Raw genomic sequence first — 25,544 nt, 5'->3', positions numbered from 1 at the left:
ACGCCGTTCAATTTGCTTCATTCGAGCGACCACCGTGAAACGTGCGTTCGGGCCCCCTCGCGCATAGATAGCGAGTGATTTACAGTTTCTCACTCCTTGTTTCATGCAACGTTAATAATCAATCATGTTACAAAAGCAATTGGCGCTCGCCGACGCAATTGGCGGTGCGGCCCGCAGCGGCGCTCGTGGAGTTCCGCTCCTACGTGCATCTGGCGCTACGGTGAGGCTATAGGACGCTTTTCCATTTCGATAAAGGGAAATTGGGATGCAGTCTTGGTGTCGGTCGCGACTGGTCAAATGCCACGCCGGCTTGGGCGCCTGTAAATGGTGGTCGCGCATTATCAGCATCACCACATGCACTGATACTATGCATTTGCATGCCCTGCTCGCGGAATCGTTGACCTGCTTGCCGGCACGGGTTTGGCGGCGGCGCGACGGGTTGTCGGAACCACAACACCCCTGAGCCCATGAGGTTGCGGGTCGCCACGCTAAACGGCTGGTGGGGCCCACTCCACGCCCGCCACCACCACCTGCAGGGCATTAGGGCCTGCGCTCCCGCATGCGTCAGGTTAGGGGCCTCAAGCATCCGCAACGCGACGTCTCCTCCCTGTCAACCCATCCCCCACAAACTCACCCGCACAAGCGAACCCGAACCCACCACAACTCTACGACCCCCCCCCAAAATCACCCTCCATTCCACCCAGGCCCCGCCGGGCCGCCGCGCCGGCCCTGCACATGGCGCCCCGCCCGCCTCCCTCGCCGCCGCCCACCGCCCCACCCCGGCACCGTGCCGCCTCCGCCACGCACCCGTGTGCGCCGCCACTGGCCCCGGCGAGGCCCCTCTCTACCCGCCCATGCCCATCCCCTCCGACCCCCAGCTCACAGCCGCCATCTCGGGCGCAGCCGACTGGCGGGCTGTGCGGGAGGTGTTTGGGGCGGCGGCGAGGCGCATGGACGCGGCACAGCTGCTGCTCACCAGCCAGAGGTGGGGCGGCCACCGGGGTTGCGGGCTTGGAAAGGGCGGGGAGGGCGATTGTAAGTACCAGCCCAACTAAACCAAAACCGAAAAACGAAAACGAGCGGAGAACAGCCAGAGGCGTTAGTTGCAAGCGATAATACTTATGGGATGGGGGCCGAGGCGTCGTGGAGCAGCAGGGCGAGCGGCGCCGGCGATAATTGTCGCAGCCCGGGCGCGGGGAGGGGGACTGGGAGGGGCTTTGGGTGCGCCGCTCGGGCAGGGGGCGGGCGGACTGGGCAGGCGGGTGAGGCTTGGGGGAGGCGGGTAACCCGGATGGCAGGCGGAAAGGCAGCAGGGGCAGGAGCTGTGTGTGGGGGGTGGGGGGTGGTGCGGGGTGGGGGTTGCTGATAAGTCAGTGGCTTGGGTGGCGCGTGCGAGGTGGTGGTTGAGACTGTTGAGACAGTGTTGTAAGTTGGGGCGTTATGGCGGGGGTGGTGACGCTGGAGCCGTGGAGGAACGTGCCCACGGCAGCGCGCGCGATGTGCAACTGGCACTCACATGTGCAACCAAATGCGCCCACGCCCCACACGCACACACACAGGCTGGCCCACCTGACCGGCGCACTCAACTGGCCGGACGGCGCGCCCCTGCCGCTGCCGGTGCCGCAAGCCGACGCGCCCGCCCTGAGCCACGCGGAGGCGCAGGAGGTGGCGGTGAGCGGTGGGCGGGGGGGGGGGGGGCGGGGGCGGGGCGAGCCGTGGCAGGGGCCAGGGGCGGGAGGCCGGCGGCGCCAGGGAGTGATGCGGGGCAAGCTCCCCAGTAGCGCGATCAAGACAGGCACGTGATGTATGCAGATCGCCCTGGGAAGCCACGCATGTAACCATATGCCCGGCCGCCTGCGAATCCCGCCCAATGTCGCGTGTGCTCACAGCCTCGCCTGCCCGCTTATGCACTTACCGCCGCACACATGCTCTGGCCCTGGCCCTGCAGGTGCTGGCTGGCTCGCTGTGCCGCGCCACGCAGGTGTGCCTCATCGACATGTACGGACTGCAGCAGGCGGCGGGGCTGTGCCAGGTGGGTGGCAGGGGCTGGGTGTGTTGTGTATTTGTGCACGTGTGTGTTTGTGTGTGTATGTGTTTTGGGGGGGGGGCTGGTGGCTGGTGGCTGAGGGAGGGTTGGGGCGCCGTGCGGGGCCTGCGGAGGAGGATTCCAGGCAAGCGGGACAGCTGGCAGTTTGCATGCAACCGGGTTGCGCCGTGGGGTTGTGTGGCAAGTTCTACGCGACATGCCACCAACGGCTTGACCTGTATCCACATCCACTGGGTCCTCACCTGTGTCCCCAGGCGTTTACGGCCCTGGGTGCGGTGCCTGCCGCCTCCTGGCTAAAGGCGGCCGAGCTGATCGCACTGCGCACACAGCGCAACAGCGAGGGAGGCCGCGGCGCCAGCCGGTGAGAGGGAGGCATAGCGGCGCCGGCGGGCGGCAGTGGCAGCGGCAGTGGTAGTGGTAGTGGCAGCAGCGGGCGGTGGGACTGGAAGCAGCGGCGTGGGATGACGGGGCGGAAGAGGAGTGAACGGGTTCGCTTTATCCGCGTGTTAAGTGCGGAGTGCGGAAAAGGGTTCAGGGCGGGGCCAGGACCATCACCAAACTCGCAAAGGCCGCACCCCCCCCTTGTCTACTTCGCTACACTTCTCTGTACCACTCTTTGCAACCCCCCTCTCCTCCTACGCTGCCGCCGCCCCCATCTCCCTCACGTCCTCACTCCTCAGCGAGCTGGTGAACGAGCTGCTGCTGCTGGCGGGCTGCTTCCAGCGCCTGGGCCACGCCCCCGACCGCGCCTTCGTGGGCCTGCTGGCGGACACCCTGCCGCTGGAGGCACTGGAGCTGCCGGCGGCGCAGGCGGCGGCGGCGGCGGCGGCGCAGGCAGGCACAGAGGGGCAGGAGGGAGAGGTGAGGACTGATGGGGAGGGAGGGGGACTGGGCAGGGAGCGGAGGGGCGGGGAGGGGGAGGGGGAGGGAGGGGATGCATGGCCGCCTGTGACGGTGGAGAAGGTGTGGGGCGCGAGCATGGTCTTGTGAGCCGCTGCCTGCAACGTGCTGACGTGGTGTATGTTCATGTGCTGTGTGTGTGTGTACGTGTGTACGTGTGTGTGTGTGTGTGTGTGTGTGTGTGTGTGTGTGTGTGTGTGTGTGTGTGTGTGTGTGTGTGTGTGTCACAGGCTCCCGCCGCGCGGCAGGTGCTGATGGTGATGACGGCGCCGCAGCTGCTGACGCTGGCCCGGGCGGTGCTGCTGTGGGGCATGACGCCGCCCGCCGACTGGCCCGAGGCCTACCTGCAGGTGAGGTGGGGTGGGGTGGGGGCGGTGAGGTGGGGTGGGAGGTGGGGTGAGGGCGGGCGGGCATGCAGCTTCTACGCAGCACCGATGAGGGGTGCAAAAGGGGTAGATACATAGCCCGTGTAATCTGGACCTGGAGGCGTTTCCTACCACCGTAGCCACCCCCACCTTGCCTTTCGTCTCCGCCTGCCTTCCACCACCTACACCCTCCACCCTCCACACCCTCCACCTCCAGGCCACCTACTCGCGCATCACCAGCGCCAACCTGATGGCGGTCACACGCGCCGGCGCGGGCGGCCCCTCGCCCGAGGAGGCGGCGGAGGCGGCGGACGCGGCGGCGGCGCTGCGGCTGGGCGGGCTGGCGGCGCTGCTGTGGGCGGCGGTGGTGCTGGGGGCGCGGCCGGCAGACCCAGGTGGGGGCTGTGGCCAGGAAGGGGCCGTTGAAGGGGCGTGGCAGGGGCCGTTGAAAGGGCTTTGAAGGGGCCGTTAAAGGGGCGTGGAAGGAGCAAGGGAGGAAGGGCGGGGCCCGATCGCCCAAGGCACTGGAGAGGTCGCAAGCGGCACACCAGAGCGTATCAGAGCATTGCACCCGCCTCCTCACTCCACCCACCCGCTCTACATACCTGTCCACCAGGCGGCGACTGGATGGCGGAGTACAAGGACGCGGCACTGCGGCTGCTGAGGGAGGAGCTGACGGCGCCGCCCGTGGTGCTGGTGGGAGGCAGTAGCAGCAGCGGTAGCGGCAGCGGCAGTAGCGGCGGCAGTAGCACCAGCCTGCAGGTGCGGGAGCGGGATCCAATTTCTGCAGCAAGCGGTGTAGCAGCTGGGGTGGCGGGAGCGACATGCTGGCGTGGAAGAGTGGCCAGGACGGTCACCGCAATGCACAACACGGTTTCCCTCGCCACCAACTTTGTGTGTGCACTCACAGCGGCTCCACCGCACCAGCTGTTGTCCTTTGACTAATACCCTCATGGATCCAGCTTTCCTGACCACTCCCTCCCGCTAATACCCGCCCCCTCCCCCCCCCCCAGGATGTGGCTGCGGTGCTGTCAGCCATGCAGCAAGTGCTGTACGACCCCGGCCCCGAGTGGGTCAGCAGCTGCCTGCAGGTGAGAGAGGGAGTTCGTGTGTGTGTGTGTGTGTGTGTGTGTGTGTGTGTGTGTGTGTGTGTGTGTGTGTGTGTGTGTGTGTGTGTGTGTGTGTGTGTTAAAGAGCACAAGGAAAACGTTGCGCAAAGTGTATGCAGTGTATGCGATGCAGCAAAGCGACGGTTTACGGATGTTACCTGAAGTTACCTCGCATACCTGCTGCGGTGAGCCGCCAGTCTTACCAACCGGAAATCGCGCAACCCCCGCTACTCTAACCTCGAGGGGGGATTAGTGTCCACACGCTCTCAAGGGTGCAAACCCATGCATGTGCTCACGGTACCGTGAGGCCCAGGCACTCCTACGATTCCTAGCTCCGCGTCGCTACTCCTGGCCGCTAAGTCCAAGCTGTGTGTGTGTGTGTGTGTGTTACAAAAAACAACAACAAATCCGGAGTTACTTACGGATACCAACCGAATACCGAGCGTCGTGTTGCCGCGTCGACCCCGGTAGTCACACTCACCCGCGAAAAGCCTGTAACCCTCTCGGGCGATCGACGTGTGTGTGTGTGTGTGTGTGTGTGTGTGTGTGTGTGTGTGTGTGTGTGTGTGTGTGTGTGTGTGTGTGTGTGTGTGTATATACCAGCCCATATATATAGATACCAGCCCAAACTAAACCTGGGGGGCGGGATGGCGGGATGGCACAACAGACGGACCGGGGAGGTGGCTGCGGGTGGGGCCGGGGGCGGAGGTTGTTGGGGTCGTGGGGGAGGAGCAGGCACGGATCGCGGCTGCAGAGTCCCGCCGCCGTGCCGGCAAACGCTGCTGCAAGCGGCAAAGCCTTTTGAAACTCTGCCCCGTTTCCACGGCCCGCGCCGCACGTGCACAGGCTGCGGCGGTCATCCAGCAGCGCACCTCGCCCGCCTCCCCCGCTGCGGGCGCCGCGGCCTCGGGCTCTGACGGGGCCGCCGCCGCCTACAGCGCGCCTGTGGGGGACGCGCTGGCGGCTGTGCTGTTCATGTCGGCGCAGTACGACCACCCGCAGGTGGGGGCGGGCAGAGCAGATCAGTGGGGACGGGCAGCTCAGATGAATGAAGCAGTGGGGCGGGGGCTGTGTGTATGTGTGCGTGCGTGTCTTGGGGCATGGGAAGCAGCAGAGCAAGTTGTGGGGGAAGGCTTCTTTGCGTGTGCGCCCGCCTTCCTGGCTTTCGGCCTGGCCTGTGGTGTCACGAGGGGGTATGTGAAGCGCCCCCCAGCACACCTCTAATCTGCTGCTGCTGTGTGCCCACCGCTCGTTGCTCACTGCTCGCCGCAGGACGCCGCCACACGTGACGCGGTGGTGGCCATGGCGGCCGCCGCGCAGGAGTGGCTGCAGCTGCAGGCAGGCGGCGCCGGCGACAGCCGCCGCGGCCGCGGCCGCCCCGGCAGTAGCACCAGCAGCAACGGCAGTGGCAGTGGCAGTAGCGCCCGGGTGCTGTTCTCGTCTCGGGGGCTGACACAGCTGCTGATGGCGCTGGTACGCATGGGCGGCCGGCCCGGGGAGGAGTGGATGGCGGCGTGGGCGGCGGCGGCAGCCGGCGTGCTGGCGGCGGGCGCGGCGGCGGGCAGGGGCGGCGCCACCGGCTCCGTGTTTGACGCCGACCAGGTGCGTAGGCCACATGCGTTTCCCCTTCATTGTGTACCGTATTCTGCTTTTGTTGTGTAGTGATCAATCGGGCCCACCGGGCCAACGCTTCTCGCACCCTGAGCCCCGTGCCCGTGTACGGCCGCAGGTGATGGCTGTGATGGCGACTGCCGCCCAGGCGGGTGTGGAGCTGCCCGAGCAGCTGCAGGTGGCGCTGGTGGGCAACGTGCTGGTGCCGCCCGCAGGCGGCGGCAAGGCCGGCGCCGGTGCGGGCGCGGGCGCGGGCGTGTCGGCCGCCGGTGTGTTCCTACCTGGCACTGGCAGCCCCGGCGTGCTGCGCGGCGCACCGGCGGACCCTGCCACCCTGGCGGCCGCCGTGTCCGGAGCCGAGGGCGGCGCCGGCAGTAGCGCCGGTGGCGCCAAGGGTGCTGCAGCCGGTGCTGCGGCCGGCGGTCTGGGCCTGTCCAAGTTCCGCCAGGTGGTGGATGTGGTGGCGCTGCAGCCGCACAAGCTGCGGGCCGAGTGGGTGCAGCACTATGTGGAGCTGGTGCAGGACTTCAGGTGCGGTGCGGGGCGGCGTGGTGCTGAAGGCATGGGGGATGTGGGGCAGGGGAAAAGGGGGCGGGGGGTTGTGGATACCAGCCCAAACTAAACCAAAGCAAGCTAAACTAGCGGAGCACAGCAGAGGCGTCAGCTGCAAGCGAGAATACTAAGGGGAGGGGGCAGGGAGTCGATCGCATCTTCCCAGCAAGGGGTATGAGACGCGGAGACGCGCCCTGTTGGGGAGAGGGAGGGAGGGCTTGCTGGGGCAGGGGCACATGCGCGGGGTGGTCGGCAACCCCCTGGCGTGGCATGGACACTTGTGCACCGCCGCTCCCGCTTAACATGGCCGCCGTCTGACCAGCCATGCCTGCACCCCCCCTCCCCCGACTGGTGCCACACAGGCTGCGGCTGAGCGCGCGCGAGGTGCTGGGCGTGGTGTGCGCCCTGTCCCAGTTCAGGAACGTGCGGCTGGTGCAGATGCCGGCCGCGGCCGCCGGCGCCGCCGCCGCACACGCCAGCCCGCGCCTGGTCCGCCTGTCGCCGCCCGACTCGGAGGCCGCGGCGCAGGGCTCGGGCGGCAGTGCGGAGGGCGACGAGGGCGGCGACGCGGCGGCCGGGGGCGCTGGTGGTGGTGGAGGCGTGCTTCTGGACGCGGGCTGGGTGTCGGGTCTGCTGGATGACCTGCGGGCGCGCGGCGGGCTGCAGGGGCCACGGGAGGTTATGCAGCTGGCGCAGGTGGGCGGAGGGTTGGGAGGCGCGCTGGGGGGTTAGCCATTCATGCGAACGGTTTGTGTGAGAGGGGGCGCAGTGAGGAAGGGGGGGACTGGAGAGGGGGGCAGCTAGGGCTGCGGGCTGTGGAGGGCGTTGGGTCTGGCGGGGCCCCTCATGCCCTCCTCATGCCCACCCACGACCTTTTGTTGGGCTCGGGCATGTAACCCCTTGCTTCCTCATGTATCCTTATCACCTAGTGCCCTGAGTGTGCCGACGCACACATGTGTTCCGGCGCAGACCCTGGCTGAGTTGGAGGCGCCCGCACCGCTGCTGGGGTTCCTGGAGGTGGGGGCGGGGAGAGCGCGTGTGTGTGCGTGTATGCGTGTGCGTCCGTGTGTGTGTGTGTGTGTGTGTGTGTGTGTGTGTGTGTGTGTGTGTGTCTTTATCTGCAAGCCACCTCCACAGTCCCTGACTGCCCTTGTCACTGCATGCGTAGCCGCTTTTGCTCGACACCGGCCCCTTCCCACCCCTGGCCGCTCCCTTCCCGAGCTCCGGCATAGCCATGTCTTCCTCATGATCTCATCTCTACATCTGCACACGCAGACGTCCGCCCTCAACCTGACCGGCGAGGACGGCCGCCGCAAGAAGCCCGCGGCGGCGGCAGCCGCCACTGGGGCGGCGGCGGCGGCGGCGCCAGCACCAGCGGCGGCGCGCATCCGGCTCAAGCTGCAGTCCAATCCCGTGCTACAAAAGGTGGCGGCGGTGGCGGTGGCGGCGGGTGACGCAGAGGGCGGTGACACGGTGAGGCGGGATGGCAGGAGTTGGGCGCGTGCCGCATGCGATTCTTGCAATGCCGATGCCCCAGCAGCCGTGTCCGCGGGATGAATGCCGCGAGGCAAAACAGCGTTGACGCCAGTGCCACGGCAGCAATGAGCTCACAGCAGGCAATTCCCCATGTTTTGTTAACCACCGTTTTAGGAACCCAAGCCGGAGTCTGTCTCGCCAGCGGTGGCGGCTCTGGCGGAGCAGCGGGCGGCTGCGGAGGCGGAGGCGGCGGAGGAGGATGAGGCTTGGGCGCTGGCCTGGCCGGCCATGTTGGCAACCTTTGCGGCGGGAGGATACGTGCCTGAGCGCAGGTGGGGGGCTGGGGGTGGGGAGCGGTGCGCGTGTAGAGGGTGCGGGGGCGGTCGAGAGCGCAGGGTTTCAGCTGGCTCTAGCCGGACATGGGGCCGAAACCAGGCCGCTTCTGCATGGCCGGCCTCCGGTACATCATGCTTCCTGGACGGACTGCCTCAACTGATTTGAGTCGCTGCCTCAACCAGGTGGTGGGACCGCTTCGCCGCGGCCACGCTGCCCTCCCTGGAGGCCTACGAGCCGCAGCGCCTGGCCGCCACCGCCGCCGCCGCACTGGCCTGCAGCCATAAGGCAGCGCAGGCAGCACAGGCGGCGGAGCCGGAGGCGGCGGCGGCAGCGGCGGAGGTGGAGGAGGTGGCGGCGGCGCTGCTGCCTAACCTGGAGTGGCACCAACAGGTGTGTGCGCGCGTGGACAGGGCTAGAGCGGGTGTGGGGGCAAGGTGTGAGGGCTTGTGCGTGAACATATGCTGGGTGTTGAGGGGTAGCGTGGAGGGGCTGCAAGTTGCCGTTGGTCTTCAGCTCTCCACGCCTCACGCCCCTCCCTCCCTTACCCTGCTTATGGCTGCCCCTGCTGCCGCTACTGTTCCCACTGCCACAGGCGTTTGGTCTGATTGCGGGGGCGCTGCAGAGCTGCCCGCTGTCCATGCAGCAGGTGCGGCAGGCGGCGGCGGGCATGCTGGCGGAGCAGCGCCGGCAGACCAGGCAGCAGCAGCAGGAGGCGGCGGAGGAGGGGGGCGCTGCTACAGCCACTGCTACTGCTGCTGCAGCTGACGACGTGGAGGGGGAGCTGGACGCGAGCGAGGAGGAGATGCGGGAGGCGCTCATGGCCGCCAGCGCGGAGCTGCCGGGGCTGCTGACGCAGGTGGGCGGGGGGGGGGGGCTGTGGGGGTTGCTAGTAACAGCCCAAGCTAAACCAAATCAAGCCAATTTTAATAGGGGGATCAGGCGCGAGGCGGAGGGCGGCCGCAGCTGAGTGGCGTGTTGGCTTTGTGCGGGTGCGGCGGCCCTCAGGCTGTGCCGGGACTGAGGCGGTCGGGCACGAGAGCACACAGCACGAGAGCGAGCACGAGAGCACAATTACACACAGCACCGGACCCAAGTTGCCCCTATGCGTCCCCCGCGCAGCTGACGGCGCCGCGGGTGCCGCTGCCCGGCGAGCTGTGTGAGCTGTTGGAGCACATGGCGGCGGAGGCGGCGGCCCTGGCGGCGGAGGCCGCGGGCAGGGCACAGGCCGGCGCGGGCAGCAGCAGTGGCGGCGGTGGTGGCGGCGAGGAGGACGGCGGCGGTGGCGGCGACCTTGATGACGTGCTGTACTGCCAGCAGCTGATCTGTCTGGTGCTGCAGGTGAGGAACGCATTGCGGCATGCTCAATGCATAGCTTGGCTTACGAGGATAGCTTATTGCACGGCGGTGCAGGAGTCGAGGCCACGAGTTGGCACTTACTCAGTGCTCACGACCGGTAGTTGCCCGCTTCCCTGCCCCTCCCTGTGTCGGGTCCTGCATCTCTATTGTACCTGGTTTGTTTTCACTGGGAATGATGAAAACGTTGTCCCACCCCCTCCCCACTCAGGCGTTCCTGGTGTCTGAGTACAGCCCCGCGGGGGGTCAGGACTGGGTGGCGCGGGTGGCGCCGGTGCTGCTGTGGAGCCGGCCCGTGTGGGCGCCAGGTGCGGCCGACCGCGTGTGTGGCACGGCGGCCAAACCCATTCCTTGTTCACTTGTGCTTAGCATCTCAGCACCTCGTCCCTTTGCCCTTGACCACTTGAAGGTTGCCTGACCTTTTGCGCCCTGCCTCTTCCTCCTTGCGTTTGGGCTGGGTCATTCAAACCCCTCCCTCCCTCCCACCCTCCTACAGGCTCTGCCGCCGGCCAGCTGGAGCAGCAGGAGGAGCTACTGCTCAGTGCCGAGGCCACCACCACCACCGCCTACGCCGCAGGGCAGCTACAGCTGCAGCTACAGCCGCAGCAGGTGGCGGCGCTGCTGCGGCACGCGGCGCGGCTGGCGGGCGGCGGCGCCATGTCAGCGGGCGAGGTGGCGGCGGCGCTGCGGGGGCTGAGCGGCGTGGAGGGCGCGACGGAGGAGGGCGGCGTGGAGGCGGCGGGCGAGGCGCTGGGAGAGCTACTGGAGGTGAGGGGCGCTTGGGTTGGGTGAAATGAGGTAGTTTATTCCACTCCCAAAGAAATTAAGACCCGCGTGTCCTTGGGGTGGAGCGTGTGTGGTGGGTGGGTGGGTGGGTAGGTAGGTGGGTGGGTGAAGTGAACACGCCTTCCTGACCCTCCTCCCACATTCCCCCACGCCCTCTTCCTCCTCCTCCTCGTCCTTCCCCTGTTCCTCAGCTGCTGGCCGCCCAGAGCTCCCGGCTATCCGCCGAGGGTCTGTCGGAGGCGGCCACCGCGCTGCTGCAGCTGGGCGTGGGGCTGCCGGAGCAGCTGGCGCACAGGTTCAGGCCGGCGCTGCAGAGGGCGGCGCCGCAGCTGGAGCCGGTGCAGGTGGGGGCGAGGGGCTTGGGGGAGGGGCCTGGAGGGGGCGGGGGAGAGGGGCCTGGGGGCGAGGCCTGGGGGCGGGGGCCCGTGAGGAGTGAGGGGGGGAGTAAGGGGTGCGTGGGAGCCGTGCACACGACAAGTTAATGTGCATGGAATCCATGACTTCTGTATCCCTCTGATACCGAATGCGTGCTCACTCTGTCAACGCTGCTGCCGCCCCCGCCCCGCCGCCTCGACCTCCGCCTCCTCTTCTGCCGCCTCTGCCGCCGCCGCCCCCAGATGATGACGGTGCTGGCAGCCGGCTCCAGCCTGGGCCTGGAGCCGCCCTCGCGGGACCTGATCAAGGCCATGTGCGCCCAGGTGGGCCAGGGCGCTGGTGTGTGTGTGTGTGTGTGTGCGGTACCGTGTGTGCGTGTGCGTGTGTGTGCGACTGAGTGCAGGGCCAGGGACCCAAAGGGCGCGTGCTGAGGGTGTGCTAAGGGACCAGCAGCAGTGCGCCTTGTACAGCGCTGGGACACACGCCCCGCACCTCCACACCAATATCGCCCCTCCACACCACCACCACCACTACCACCACCACCCCGTGACCCCAGGTGGAGCGGCTGGCCAAGGACCCGCACCCCCTGGCGCCCGCGGCCGCCGTGGAGGTTGCATACATGGTGAGATGGCGGCCCTGGCGTTATCCAACCTACCGCAACCTGTCACCGCCATCTTTGTTCTTTATGCCCTGTGTACTTGGCTCCTTCACACACGCCTCATCACCTTTGCCCCGTCCTAACATGGCCTACCCCTGACACGCAGTCACGCCGCTCCCCACCTCTCCTGCTCCCCCTCAGGTGATGCAGTGGGCTCCGCAGGTGGCCATGTCGGAGCTGGACGCACTGAGGGACGCCGTGGCGGAGGGGCTGCAGGTGGGGGCGCGCGGAGGAGGAGCAGGGCACGGGCTTACGGGCTTGACCACTGAACCTGGTTCGCCACAGGATGCGGTACCTCCCTTGCGGTCGTGCCCACCGTTTTTGTCACAAGCAAATGCACAACCTTAAACTTTTGCGGCCGGTTCCCGCGAACATCCCACACACAGATCATCCTGCGCCGGCGCCTGGCCTCGCTGGGGCCCGCTGTGGCGCCCAAGTTCGCGCTGCTACTGCCGACTGCGGGCGTGGAGCTGCCCGGCGCGGGTCTGGAGGGCGCCGACGGCAGTAGCAGTAGCAGCAGCGGCAGTAGCAGTGCCCCCAGCAGCCGGGATCGGGCGGACCGACAGTCAGCGCTGCGGCCGCTGGTGGCGGCGCTGGCGGAGGGGCTGGGGCTGGGCGGGGCAGGGGACGGGGTAGGGGCGGGGCAGGGGAAAGGGGAGCAGCGTGTGTGTATGTACGACACGGCGGACTGCGCCGATGCGCTCATGGGCCTGGGCCTGGCGGGCGTGGCTGTGCCCGTGGACTTCACCCGGCGGGTGGTGGAGGTCACGAGGGAGCAGCTGGCGGCGGCCGGAGCCGGCGGCGGCGCCTCCGCCTCCGCCGCCGTCAGTGCTCGGAGCCTGGCGGCGCTTCTGACCGGGCTGGCGGAACAGCGGCGCATGGCGCAGCAGGAGGACGGGGCGCCCTACCTGCCCTCGCCCGACTCGCCGCCATTCGACATGCCCGCATCCTACGCAGCCGCGGTCTGGGCGGCGGCGCGGCGGATGGCGCGGCCGGAGGTGCTGGCGGCGGAGGCGGCGGCCGGCGAGGAGGACGAGGCGGCGGAGGCGGCGGCGGAGGCTGCGGCGGCGGCGGCGTGGGACGTGAACAGCGCTGGCACGTTCCTGCGGGGGGCGGTGTTCCTGGGCTCGCGGCCGGATGCGGAGACGACGCAGGCGGTGATTGAGTGCGCGCTGGGGCGGTACCGGGACATGCCCGACCCCACAGCACTGGCGACACTGGTGCAGGTGGGAACTGCAGGGTGGGGCTGAGAGGGTGTGGACAAATGGGGACGGTATGTGTGTGTGTGGGGGGGGGGGGGGGTCGCGGTGCTGCCGTGCCTACGCTGTCATTAGTCGGGTGCTGACTTCAGGGTGTGTCTGTCTTTCCTCGTGCGCCAACCGTACATCCTCTCCCTTCCCCCCGATGATGGGACCACCCTACACACACTCCTCACTGAACACGCCACGCAGGTGCTAGCGGCAATGAACTACGCACCGCCGCCGGGCTGGGCGGCGGAGGCGCGGGCGGCGCTGGCCGGCGCCCTGGGCTCGCTGCCGCCCGAGCTGCGGGACAGCGTGCTGCGGACGTTGCAGGTCTCGGGCGCCGCCGCGGCGGCGGCAGCCAGTGGCATTCCCATGTCGCCGCGGGGCGGGGCGGGGAGTGGCACGAGGGGTGGGAGTGGGAGTGGCGGCGTGGCGAAGAGCGTGTGGGGCAGCAAGCTGGGCCGCAGCGGCAGCGCGGGCAAGGGCGGGCGGCGGAGCGGCGGGGGTGGTGGCAGTGGTGGTGGGGGCAAGGGCCCGTCGGGCGGCAGCGCACGCGGGCGGAGGTAGGCTGTCAAAGCAGAGGAGTGGAGTTCGTGTGTGGTGGTGGAGATGGTGATGTTGCGATGTTCCCAAGACAGCGATGGCAGTGCCAAACGGATGACATGCGCAGTTTGGCCCCAGACACGGGAGCTTTACGCAAGTTCATGGTCGCGACTTGTCCCGCCTTATATTAACTGTGTGACATAAGACGCAACGAAGCAAGAGACCACCGATCGGCTCCTTGGGATCGCGCCCGCTCGTCGCGCCTAACCGTCGGTACGCTCGGAGCCCATTATCTGAACGCATTCGCGAACAGTCCCAATTCAAAATATCCAATAACCTTTCAAGTATTTAGCACCACTGCGATTCCTCCGTCCACAACCTTGTACGCGTTTTTGTTTAGCTTCGCAAGTTGCAACAGTCCCGAGGCCGGACAACAAACCATGCGGCGTCTACAAAGAGCTGAAGAGGTCACGGAAGGTCCATATGAGCTGAAGGAGCTCCAGGCGCCGGTGCTGCGCGGGTTCGGGCTCACGGCATTCGTCAATCTGTTCGAGGGGAGCGTAGGTGACTTGCTTTACCCCGGCCTGGCGCAGAAAAGCGGCGTGACTCAGGCAAGTGGCATCGAGTTGCATATGCGGGTTCGTTTCCGGGGCCAAAACACTCGCGCCTAGGTGAAGCCGGTTGTCAACGCCTTCCGTGAACGCCTGCCAGGCAGGCCCCTCCTTGGTTATCAACGACCGGTATGCACCTCCTACCTGAGCCCCCTACCGCTGCGGCCCCCATCCCTCGCTGCCCTGTACAACAACACATCCTTGGCCGGCTTTGCGCCGTCCCTGCCACCCACCACACGCCGCCACCCCACCCCCAAAAACAACTCGACGACATCACTGCACGCACCCGCACTCCCTGCGCCCCCGTGGCCTGGTGCCTCACCACGCACCCACTCCCGCACCCGTGCCAGGTGCTCCACGAGCTGCACGTACCCGACGACCCGCTCTACCGCGCCGACGTCTCCCCCATCAACCCCGACACACCCGAGCCAGAGGCCGAGGCGCTGCCGCCACCGCCGCCGCAGCCCGCCGCCGGCACGGCGCCAGACGCCGCCGCCGCCACCGCCGCCGCCGCCATCTGCGGCGCCATCAAGCACGCGCTGGCGACGGGGCTGCTGCCGCATGAGCAGCAGCTGGCGGCGTCGGCGCCAGCGCCAGCACCGGCGGTGGAGGGGAGTGCCGTGGCCGCGGCGGCTACGGCGGCGGCAGTGGCGGCGGCGCCAGCTGACGGGCCGCTCCCGCCGCGGCCGTTCACTGGTAGCGCCACAGTGGTGGACTATGTGCGCGCCTACCGCTCAGGTGAGCGGCAGTGCGGCACACTTGCGCCATCCCTTTGAGGGTGGGGGCTCTGCGTGCGACTGCCTGGCTAAGGCAGGCTGAGTGGCTGTCCACGACTGCGGCGCCCTCACTTCGCCATGCCTCCGCGCACAGAGCCCTCCAGTCTCCATGTCGCATAAAGCCCCACACCCACCCTCCTGACAAGCACGCGCCCTGAAACGTGCCACATGCCGCGTGTCACGTGCCACGTGCCACATGCCGCCACTTCCCCTTGTCCCCCAGGCGCCACCACGCCCACTGAGGTGGCTGAGCGCATCATCGCCTTCGTGGAGGCGGGCGGCGGAGCCAGCGGACCAGGCGGCGGCCGGCGGGCGGCGGCGGCGGCCGGCGCGCCGCATGTGGGCTGGTTCGCGCCCGGGGGGTGGCGGCCGGAGCAGATCCGCAAGGAGGCGGAGGAGAGCACGCACAGGTGGGGCTGGGGGTGGGGGCTGGGCTGGGAGGGGGAGGGGCAGCAGAGGGAGGGGAGGGGACGCGCGGACGCGTGGGGTGTGGGTTTGGCGGGGGCGGCGGGCGTGAAGTATGGTGTGCATGGCGGCAGGTTCGGTGCGGCAACGCCCCCGGCGGCCCTGCTTACACCTGCCCTGTCCCTCGACCCGCTGATAGCCACGCCTCCGTGCCGCCACCCGCCCCTACAGGCTACGTGAGGGCCGCGCTCGCTCTCTGCTCGAGGGCGTGCCGTTCGCGGTGAAGGACGCCGCCGACGCCCTGCCCTACCCCACCACCTGCGGCACCACATTCGTGGCCGCCGAGTGAGTCGTGCGCGCTGCTGCCCAAGCAAGGGCCCCGCCTGCTGGCTTGCACCTTGCATCCCGCACCTTGCATCCTGCGCCTGCACCGTGCACGACCACCGCCACCGTCAGCAACCGCACCTGCGCCTGCACCGGCACCAGCGCCATGTGTGCGCACACGGGGCATGCAGCGGCGGCCGCACCTTCCGCCACCTCCTCCTCACCCCGAGCTCGCACCGCATTTCTGGATTGTGGCGACGATTCCTTGGCTATCGGGACCTATTTCTTTGGGCTCAGACAAGTAACCCCGCCTCTCCACCACACAAACCCAACCCACACAGGCGCACTCCCACCGCCGACGCGCCTTGTGTGGCGGCGCTGCGCGCTCTGGGCTGCGTACTGCTGGGCAAGACCAGCATGCACGAGATTGGGCTGGGCATCACAGGTGGGCGGAACTCCGCGGCAGCAAGAACGCGTTATGACGCAACACACATGAACGGAGGGGGCACTGAAGGGTTCCGGGGGGCAGCGAGCAGTGCGCCGTTGTGGCTGGGTGTAGGGAAGCTCGCTCGTGCGGCTCTGTGCTGGACAACGTAAAGCATGGCCTGTGTCGACGTGCTCGACGCACACGCAACACACGCTACACACGCCGCTGACTCAGCGCTGTACACCCGTACCCCTTCCCTCCCTCCCGCCCTCCGACCCCCGCGCTGCAGGCCTCAACGTGGGCAGCAAGGCCACAGCCATCAACCCCTTCTCTCCAGGACTGGCGGCGCCAGCCGCGGCCGCAGCAGCAGGAGCCGACGGCGCCAAGCCCGCCTCCTCCCCCTCCGGCAGCAGCGGCAGCAAGCACCTGCACTACACGGGCGGCTCCTCCAGCGGCACCGCGGCGGTGCTGGCGGCCGGCGTGTGCCCCATCGCCATTGGTGAGCGGGCAGCCGGCCGATCCCACTCCCCCCTCTCGCTCTGCTGCATTGGGTTTGCTTCAGTTTGGGCTAGGTATTATCAACAACCCCCCCCCCCCCCTGCGCTCGCGCTCGAACGCCGGTGTGCAAGGCACGCACGCGCAGCCCTGGGTCTATCCTGGGCCTTGAACGTCGCACCCAACCCATCCCGCCGCTCCTCCTGTCTTCCGCTCTTCGCTCCTCCCCACCTCCACTCCCTCTTCTCCGCCTACCCCGCCCACCCTCCCGCCCGCCTCAACACTCCCACCCCACTACGTCTCACAACGCAGGCAGCGACGGCGGCGGCTCCATCCGCATCCCCTCGGCCTTCTGCGGGCTGGCGGGGCTCAAGCCCACCAACGGGCGGGTGGGCGGGCTGCACTGCGTGCACGTGGACTGCACCGTGGCCACCCTGGGGCCCATGGCGGGGTGCGTGCAGGTAGGCGGGGAGGTCGGTGGGTCGGGTGGGGAGGGGAGGAGGGGGGAGGAGGGTTCGGGGCGGCTGCCCCTGCTTTGTGTCCTGATGTCTTCCAACCCCCCTCCCGCCCCCACCCCACCCAATGCACCAAGTCACACACTCCCGCCATCCCCCACACCTTGGGAACGTACGCTCCTGCCCCCACCCTTGTCCCCTTGCCTTGTCATGCGTCTTCGGTGCCTGCTATTGTGAGATGGACAATACACATCGCCCCACACCACACACACACACACGCTCGGTATCGGTAGGTATCCGTAAGTAACTCCGGCGCGCCGTCTGGGCGGGCTTCGTTTTTTTTCAACACACACCTCACACACACCTCACACATACCTCACGCGCACAGGACGTGGCACTGATGTACGCGGCCATGTGCGGCGCCGCGCAGTGGGCGGACGCCGGCCTGCCGCCGCGCTCGCCCGGACTGCTGCCCGAGGAGCCGCTGCCCGTGCTGCTGCCCAGCCCCTGGCCCCGGCTGCAGCCGCAGGCGGGGGCGGGGGCGGCGGGCGGGGGACAGAAGGGGCCGCTGGCGGGGCTGCGCATCGGCGTGTACGACAAGGTGGGTTTGGATCCGGAAGGCGTGTCATGTGCACGGCACGTACCATGGCGCTTCGCCACCACCCACCCGCACCTCGGCACAAAAGTAGTGCTGCTGGCATGCCCCAAGCAAGCAAGTTCAATGCCACAACGCCGACAACGAGCCGCCTTCTCTCGGGCGGACACGTGCTCTTTCCTTTGCTTCTGTGACACCTCAGGCCCCACAACCGTTTCCTTGATTGCGCACGCCACCGCCGTGTGTGCACACACGATGTACGGCTCCCGAACTCATCTCGCTCCCTCCCGGTGCTTTTCCTACCGCAGTGGTTTGACGACGCCGCGCCCACCGTGGTGGCGGCGTGCCGGGCGGCCCTGGCGGCTGCGGAGCGCTGCGGCGCGCAGGTGGTGGCCGTGTGTGTGCCCGACCTGGAGCCGTTGCGCGTGGCACACACCGTCACCATCGTTAGTGAGATGGCTCAGAACTTCCGGGTGCGTGCGCGCGTGCGTGCGGGTGGACGGGCGGGTGGGCGTTCGTGCGTGCGTGCGTGCGTGCGTGCGTGCTTGTGTGCTTGCGGTGCGTGTGGTGCGACACAGCAGCTTGGGTTTGTCAGTGTGGCATTGCGCAGGATGTGTTGTGTCGCTTCCTGCGGGCCTGTCGTGCGGGAGTCAGGAAGGACGGGGCAGGGGCAACAGAGGCAAGTAGCGACAGAGAGGTGCATGCGTTGGTTCGCTCACTACCATCCCAGCCACCCCACACTCCACCCCTTGCCACCCACCCCCTGCTCTCCCACCTACCCCTGCTCTCCCACCACCCCCTGCTCTCCCACCCAGGAGCGCGCCACCAATCCCCGGCTGCGCTCGGCCTTCAATCCCGAGTCGCGACTGGCACTGGCCAACAGCCGCTTCTGGAACAGCGCTGATTACATCCAGGTGTGTGGGGGGGGGAGGGGTTGAGGTGCTGTGGGTGATGTGGGGCGATACATGCGTGTTTGAATGTGAATGTGAATGTGAATGTGACACTGGCTGTGTGCGTGTGTGGGATGACTGAGCGATTGCTGTGCGCATGGCAGACGTTTTCACGTTGGCACACTCACATACACGCACACTCCTCACCTTCATGTGTCCACCATCTCTCCAGCTTGTGCCACTGTACCCGGTACACACACACACACACACACACACACACACACACACACACACACACACACACACGGCGTCGTCTGGGCGGGCTTTCGTTTCGTTTTTTAACACACACACACAGGCTCAGCGCATCCGGGCGCGCGCCAACGTGCACTTCCGCCGCGTGCTGAGTCAGGTGCACGTGCTGGCCACTCCCACCACACCCATCCCCTCGCCGCGCATCCACCCCGCGGCGCTGACAGGAGGTGCGTGCGTGTCGGCGTCCATTGCCTTCCGGGTTTCCCACAGTTTAGGATTGGCGTTTCGTGCTTGTAATCCATCCACTGAACAGCAGACGGCTAATCCGACATGCCCTGTCGTCCCACCACCTCCTCCTCCTGATGGCCCGGCTTCCCCCTCCGCTCCCCCGCTGCGCCCGCGCCCCTCCCGCCGTCACTGGCACCCCCTGTCCCCTGCGTAGCTACCGTCAGTCACCCTCCACACACTCCGCCCCCGTTCTCTTTCCTCGCTCCCTCTCCCTCCTGTCCCCTTCCTGCCCTCCCGCTCCCACCCTCCATACCCCAGCCATCCCTCCTCCATCCCCTTCCTCCCCCCTCGCTCCCGATGCAGGCGAGAGCAACCTGCAGCAGGTGAGTCGCGTGATGCGCTTCATCGTGGCGCCCAACATGATCGGACTGCCCGCGCTGTCGCTGCCGGTGGGGCTGGTGCCGGCGGAGGAGGACCGGACTGCTGCCGCAGGTGCGTGCGGGGCAGGGTTGCTGGGGTGTGTGGCGCAGAGAGCGAGAGAGTGTCTGTGTGTGTACCTAAGTACGGTAAACGTCAAAACGAAACCCGCCCAAACAGGCTGAGGTGCCGTTATCCGCTGACTCCCCTCCCTGCTGCCCTGTGCGCCCTGTGCGCCCTGTGCATGCATGCGGCAGGCCCCAGCTCGGGCGCGGTGATGCTGCCGGCGGGGCTGCAGCTCATGGGGCGGCCGCAGGAGGAGGCCACACTGCTGAGGGTGGGCGCGGTGCTGGAGGTGAGATTGGGAAAGCTGCGGCGGGGGCCGGCGGCGGGAGGGGAGGGGCGGCCGGGGACGGCGGCAGCAGGCGGGTGTGTGCGTGTATGTGTGGGTGTGTGGGTGTGTGGGTGGGTGAGCACCTTATTATCGCGCGCACACACATACCGTCCATGCGCTTGCTTGTGGCGGCTGCATCCAGCCCTACCTGTGGTGGCGTTTCCCGCATACCCTGCCTTGACGTCTCGTACGCATACCCGAATGTTGCGTTAGGGGAGGGCGGGAGTGACACTGGGCACATATCAAAGTGTACGTCGTGTCGTGTCATGTATGTGACTCATGTCGTATTGAAATGTTGTGCAGGCGGAGCTAGCCAAGGCGGGTGTGACGGCGGGCGCCGCGCCGCCAGTCCACATCAACCCACTCACTGGCGAGCGGCGGGGACTGTAGCCCCGTCCTGCTGACTGTTACCGCCTTTTGCTGACTTACGACTGCAGCTACGGTACGTAACTATACGTGTGGAGGGGCAACACGTTAACGAGACTTTTGGGGGCGCGGTTATACCGTATGTGTTGGGTGCGTGGTCACGACACATTTCAAGCTTGTGTTGCGTTTTTAAGCACGTCAATAGCTCGCTGCTGGGGTGTTGCTAGGGCTAGGATTGGGGTTGGGGGCCGCTTAGGCATGAAGGTTCTCTGCTGGGATGGCAACCGCGGGTTCCCAAATTATTGCACTAGTGTCCATTCCACGCCGAGTGGCAGACTTGGGCCGCACGGGTGCAGATGCATGTGAGGTAGGGGCGAGGATGGCTGGAGATTGCAGACCTGCCCCTGCTGTGTGTGGGCCCTGCCAGCAGGCCCTGCCGAGGGTACGGGCGCGTTTTGGAGGATGGACCCGGTCTCGTGCTGTGCAAAATGAGGCACTGATACCGTCCTGTCTGCCGTGGTTTGGCCAACTTATTCAGCGCTTGCTTGCAAACCCAGATTGCAAACCTCTCACAAAGGGGTTTTGTCCAGAAAAACGCCCGCCACCAGGCCCGCCACTCCCATGCATGCATGGTGGGCGGCCGAGCGCGGTCATTAAACAAGATTGCACACATCACTCAATGGTGCCTAAAATCGTTAACATAGCTGCTTTCGGTGGTTCTGTGGAGCTGTACTTTGAGCTCGCTGTTTCCCTGCAAAGCCTTCTTCCTGTGCACCTGGAAAAAAACTGCGTGGCGTCGCGCAACACAACATTAATCTATTAGCTATGATGTTTTCCAAGCAGCGGCTGCTTGTTTATCTGTGCGCCGCCGTTTTGCTGCTGAGCGGATGCGCCACCCAGTCGGTCCGCGCTTCGCTGCACCAGCGACAGCAGAGCGCGCTCGGGTCGCAGCAAACTAAAACATCGCACACTCTTCGGGCTGGTGAAGTTGCGGAGATGAGCGTTATGGACTCCAGCTCTGAGGCCGAGCATGATGACGCTCATGCTGCAGAGATCAGTCACACCAGGCGTCAGTCGCAGCAGATGGCGACGGATGATTTCATTGTAACCTACTCGACCTGCTTTCCGCTGGAACCGGCCACGTGGAAGGACAACACCACGTACGTTGCTGGCGTCCGCGAGGACTTGCGCAAGAGCTACGCCAACTACCTGACGGTCAGTAGTAGGGGCTGGCTGGTACGGTCTGTACAGCAGGTGGGGTATGCAGGATAGATACGGTACGTGTGCTTCTCCGTTCAAGCGAGCAGGCCCTGCCACGCCCACTGGTTTCAGGCCGTGTGCGCGTGTGTAGATAGGGCATGAATGCGACAAAATCTTGAAACTGTTTACGAGAGGTTGATTGTGCCTGCATGCATGAGTAGCAGGCGGCACATCCATCAAACCCAAATCAGTTGCCACACATACACGAGTTCAGCCCCCTGTCGGCTGTCGGGGCTGCGTGCATGCATGCCACCGCGTTAGTGCGTTACTGCTCAGCATGCACGACATGCTGCCCGGTGCCCCCGCTCCCTACCTGCTGCTGATTCGTGCCGAAACGCGCATGCAGGGATCCACGCCCCAGGACATCATCATTCACGGCATCGTCATCGTGTACGACAACGGCACCACACTGATAATCTCCATGGACAGCGACCTGACCGCCGGCGCCAGCAGCGGGCGGCGCATGGCGCTGGATGCATCAGGCCGGGTGGCGACACAGGCCGCACTGGCGCGCGCGCTTGATGCGGCCGTGGGGCCCCATCGCCGCCGGCAGCGGTCGCTGCAGCAGGTACGTGCAGTGCGTGCGTGCGTGTGCGTGCGTTCGGCAAGTCAATACCTGGAGCACTCTGTGTGTGTCTGTGTGTGTGTGTGTGTGCGTGCGTGCGTGCGTGCGTGCGTGCGTGCGTGCGTGCGTGCGTGTGTGTGTGTGTGTGTGTGTGCACGCGCGCGCCCAGTACACCCATACCTAACTGATGACGCCGCTACCGTGCCCTCCCCGCCCCTTCCCCTTGCTGCCGGTGCCCCTCGCCTCCACTCCATCTTCAGTCGTCATGCACGTACATGACCCAGGTTGTGATTGGCCTGGTCTCCGCAGTGGGCACGCCTTCCCCGTCCCCGTCCCCGTCCCCGTCCCCGTCCCCGTCCCCCTCCCCCTCCCCCTCCCCCTCCCCCAGCAGCACTGCTGGCGGCAGCGGTGCGGCGGCCAGCATCACTGATGACTACAGCATCACGCTGCTGGACGACAACGGTTGCTCCATTGCCGACCCCTCCGCGTGGAAGGCCAACGCCACGTACGTCCAGGAGCTGCGCCAGACCATTCAGATGGCGGTTGCGGATGCAGCGGTGCGTTGGTTGCTGCTGTCTATCTAGTGATGTCGTGATGAGCCAGCTAGCTAGCGGACTGCAACGTACGGATACCTGGGTGCAAGACGGATCGTGTTGATCTTACTACGCGGCTTTTCGCTTAACCAGCAACGTTGGCGCAGCCCGCCTTCTATCTGCCATTACACATACGTGCCGTACCGCGTGATTCCCAACATTACGTTACTTCCGAACCTTCGCTCCCGCATGCCTGGCTTACATACCACACCCGCTTTCCTGACCGACCTGCGCTGTGACCACTTATTCAGGCTGTCCGCCCCGACGCCGTCATTGTCCGCGGCCTGGTCTTCACCTTTGCCAACGGCGCAGTGGTGAATGTGCCCATGACTGCTGCCACTACGACCACCGCCACGGGCGCGGGCGCGGGCACAGGTGGCCGCCGGTCACTCCAGGTGGGGCCGAGTCCTGGGATGCAGCAAGCAACATGGAGGATCAGGGATACGGTAGATGCTTGGGAAGCGCATGAATGGCGAGGCCTTTTCCTTTGCTGCAGGTAGATAGGGCGCCACTTCTTGCGTCCCTACTAGTGGCCTGCTGCGTGCTGACTCTACCGCCGTCTGCACCTCCCTCCATTCTTTGCCTCACCTGCAGGCGGCGTCGTGTGGGTACACGGTGCAGGTGCTGATCAGCATCATAACCCAGCAGCAGCAGACTGCCGCATCGCCCTCTCCCTCTCCCTCACCCTCGCCCTCCCCTTCTCCCTCACCATCGCCCTCCCCTTCCCCCTCTCCCACTCCCTCTCCCTCGCCTTCCCCCTCTCCCTCGCCCTCTCCGTCCCCTTCTCCCTCGCCCTCGCCCTCTCCCTCGCCCTCCCCTTCCCCCTCGCCCTCGCCCTCTCCCTCCCCTTCCCCCTCGCCCTCGCCCTCTCCCTCGCCTTCCCCCTCGCCCTCGCCTTCTCCGTCCCCTTCTCCCTCGCCTTCCCCCTCTCCCTCACCCTCTCCCTCGCCCAAGCCTGCCCCCGCTGGCGGCAAGAAGGTCACCTTCCTGGCCCTCCGCAACGCCACCGGCCAGGGCACCGTGGGCACCAAGCGAGCCGTGGTGTGGCGCGATGACTCCGACTACACCTCCCTGCTCTCGCCGGGATCGCCCCTCTACCTGGTGCGTGCGTGCGTGCATGGGCGGCGGGTGCTGTGTGTGCGTGTGAGAGTGCGTTGAAAAGCACAAGATACACAGTAGACGCAGTGTGTGTGAGTCTGTGTGAGTGTTTTTGTGTGTGTGTGTGTGTGTGTGTGTGTGTGTGTGTGTGTGTCTGTCAGGGTGCGTGTCAGCATGCATGCAAACCGCCACGAGAGTGGCTGGAGGCCTTCCTGCGCGCCTCGCCCCTTTCCTCACCGCCTGCTGCCTGCCGCCGCCGCCCGCCACCTACCTGCCACTACCCCTCTAACCCCTGCCGCCGCCGCACGCCACCTACCGCAGGTCGACCCTGCCAAGGCCGCTTGCCCGGCGGCGTGCGCTGCGTGCGATGCTGCCTGGAAGGTGACCAGCGACCAGCTGACCCTGCCCATCTTCTTCAAGGAGCCCATGCAGCTGTCCGCGATCAACATCAAGCAGGTACCGTATAGTAGGTGTGGGCGTGGTCGCAGGTTTGCCTTTGCGCGTACATGCATGCTGCCGTCTTGTTCATGCAAGTACGCCCGCCCCCGCGTACTTCCAGGCGTCCCCACGCACAGGCGGCTTCCTTGCTTCCCGCAGTTGTCCCCTCCTGCCTTTCAATCCCATGCAATGAAGCACACGTGTGTCCTGCGTGCGGCTGTTGCAGATCAAGAATGTGGGCGTGGTCAAGGTCCAGCTGCTCAAGTGGATGGGTGCCCCCTCCACCGGCCAGGTGACGGGCAAGGCGCTTGGCGCAGTTGTGTACGACACGACCCAGGTGCGTGCGTGTGTGTATGCGTGTGTACGGCAGGCACACCGCTGCGGCCTCCGGGGCGGGGCGGGGTTGGGGGCACATACCGTATTGCTGTTTCATACATGCGTACCCCAGTGCTGCTTGTGGCCGTCGCGCTCCCTCTGCTGTCCAGCCCTACAAGCACACATGTCGCACGCGCTAATCGCCAAATCCCCCTCCCCCTCCCCGCCGCACTCAGGACTCTACCAAGTGCCAGTCGGTTCTGTCTGTCAAGGTGGGCGCCAAGGACAGCGGCATCGGCCTGCCCGTGCCGGCCGCCGGCACACAGGCCAAGCTCGGGAAGAAGCTGGTGAGCGAGTGTGTCACGCAGGGAGGCAGGGACGGTCTTATTATCGTAGTAGACATCTACCAGCTCGCTACTTGAGTGGATCCACCATCCTCTCCGGCCTGACATGCACGCTATCGCGCAGAATAACTTGTACCCCAATGGGCATCGTGTGCATTCGCTTCCTTGAAGCATCGTCGATAACCCACTATCCGATTCGTGTGATGTGTACGGTACACAGGCGGCCAAGGCGGTGGGCGGGGTGCTCATCACCATGCAGCGCCCCGCCGGCGCGGACGCCGCCTACGGCCCCTACGTGGAGTATGTGCGCTTTGCGGGCCGCGTGCTATACCCCAAGGATGCCTCCCAGTACGCCTACACCAACGCCTAGGCTGCAGGCAGCGCCCCTGGACGTACCAGCATGCGGTGCTGGTGCAGCAGGTTGAGCGAGAATAATCTCGGTTGCTCGGCGCTCAGCAGGATGGCAGCGCCGCTTAAAATCAAGTTCGTTGAGCTCTGCCGCACGAAATGCGTGTACGAATGATTGTCGGCCGACGGACGAGGGCTAACACGTGTCTAGGTGTTCAGCGGATCAGGGGCGCAGGCATTTTACTCACGAACATGTAAGAAGGTTTACTTTTCTGCACAAGGGCGAATCACTATGGCTCGAGCGTTGCGCCCGGGAACTGCCTGGAATTGGCTCCCGGTCACCAGACTTACGTGTGCCACGATGGTTGTCCAATCACCCGAGCTCGTGAAGCTTTGTAAGTAAAAGTAAGATACTACTGCATATCTACTTATTTCATGTGACAGACAGCATATCGTTTGTGCCGCCCAAATCACCAAACGACAGCAAACTCGACGACGAGTGCGGGTCCGCCATACAAATCGATTTTGATGTAATAGTGATCTATGGGTAGCAACATCTTATAGTATTCTTTGTGCCCAGCTGCGCGGGACCT

General features: G+C 66.2%; 3 protein-coding genes across 3 annotated transcripts; all 3 read left to right on the top strand.

Annotated features, from left to right (window-relative positions):
- The first annotated feature begins 45 nt into the window (after positions 1-45).
- CHLRE_02g103400v5 (uncharacterized protein) lies at positions 46-13,601 on the top strand. Its single transcript, XM_043059758.1, has 28 exons — positions 46-220; positions 705-985; positions 1,560-1,671; positions 1,949-2,032; positions 2,302-2,408; positions 2,728-2,908; positions 3,178-3,297; positions 3,530-3,707; positions 3,929-4,074; positions 4,326-4,403; positions 5,268-5,423; positions 5,694-6,023; positions 6,151-6,563; positions 6,947-7,280; positions 7,554-7,601; positions 7,860-8,057; positions 8,235-8,392; positions 8,579-8,786; positions 8,989-9,252; positions 9,516-9,734; positions 9,961-10,057; positions 10,246-10,517; positions 10,727-10,879; positions 11,153-11,233; positions 11,467-11,532; positions 11,710-11,784; positions 11,955-12,794; positions 13,020-13,601. The coding sequence occupies exons 1-28, from the start codon at positions 125-127 to the stop codon at positions 13,377-13,379; spliced, it is 5,655 nt and encodes a 1,884-aa protein (XP_042927392.1). The 5' UTR covers positions 46-124; the 3' UTR covers positions 13,380-13,601.
- Positions 13,602-13,685: 84 nt separating this feature from the next.
- On the top strand, positions 13,686-20,571 carry CHLRE_02g103350v5 (uncharacterized protein). Its single transcript, XM_043059757.1, has 14 exons — positions 13,686-13,966; positions 14,317-14,704; positions 14,966-15,152; positions 15,379-15,492; positions 15,813-15,916; positions 16,188-16,397; positions 16,706-16,854; positions 17,237-17,449; positions 17,752-17,916; positions 18,259-18,357; positions 18,689-18,812; positions 19,177-19,305; positions 19,488-19,585; positions 19,928-20,571. Exons 1-14 carry the CDS (start codon positions 13,796-13,798, stop codon positions 20,012-20,014), a joined length of 2,238 nt encoding a protein of 745 aa, XP_042927391.1. The 5' UTR covers positions 13,686-13,795; the 3' UTR covers positions 20,015-20,571.
- Positions 20,572-20,685: 114 nt separating this feature from the next.
- Positions 20,686-25,497, top strand: CHLRE_02g103300v5 (uncharacterized protein). The gene is made up of 9 exons (XM_043059756.1): positions 20,686-21,205; positions 21,597-21,818; positions 22,076-22,372; positions 22,660-22,803; positions 23,003-23,509; positions 23,828-23,962; positions 24,171-24,281; positions 24,496-24,606; positions 24,824-25,497. The coding sequence occupies exons 1-9, from the start codon at positions 20,987-20,989 to the stop codon at positions 24,971-24,973; spliced, it is 1,896 nt and encodes a 631-aa protein (XP_042927390.1). The 5' UTR covers positions 20,686-20,986; the 3' UTR covers positions 24,974-25,497.
- Positions 25,498-25,544: the final 47 nt, after the last annotated feature.

Source organism: Chlamydomonas reinhardtii, chromosome 2 (assembly GCF_000002595.2).
Source record: "Chlamydomonas reinhardtii strain CC-503 cw92 mt+ chromosome 2, whole genome shotgun sequence".
Taxonomy (NCBI): Eukaryota; Viridiplantae; Chlorophyta; class Chlorophyceae; order Chlamydomonadales; family Chlamydomonadaceae; genus Chlamydomonas; species Chlamydomonas reinhardtii.
The sequence above is the reverse complement of the archived record's forward strand: the minus strand, read 5'-3'. Positions and strand labels throughout refer to the sequence as shown.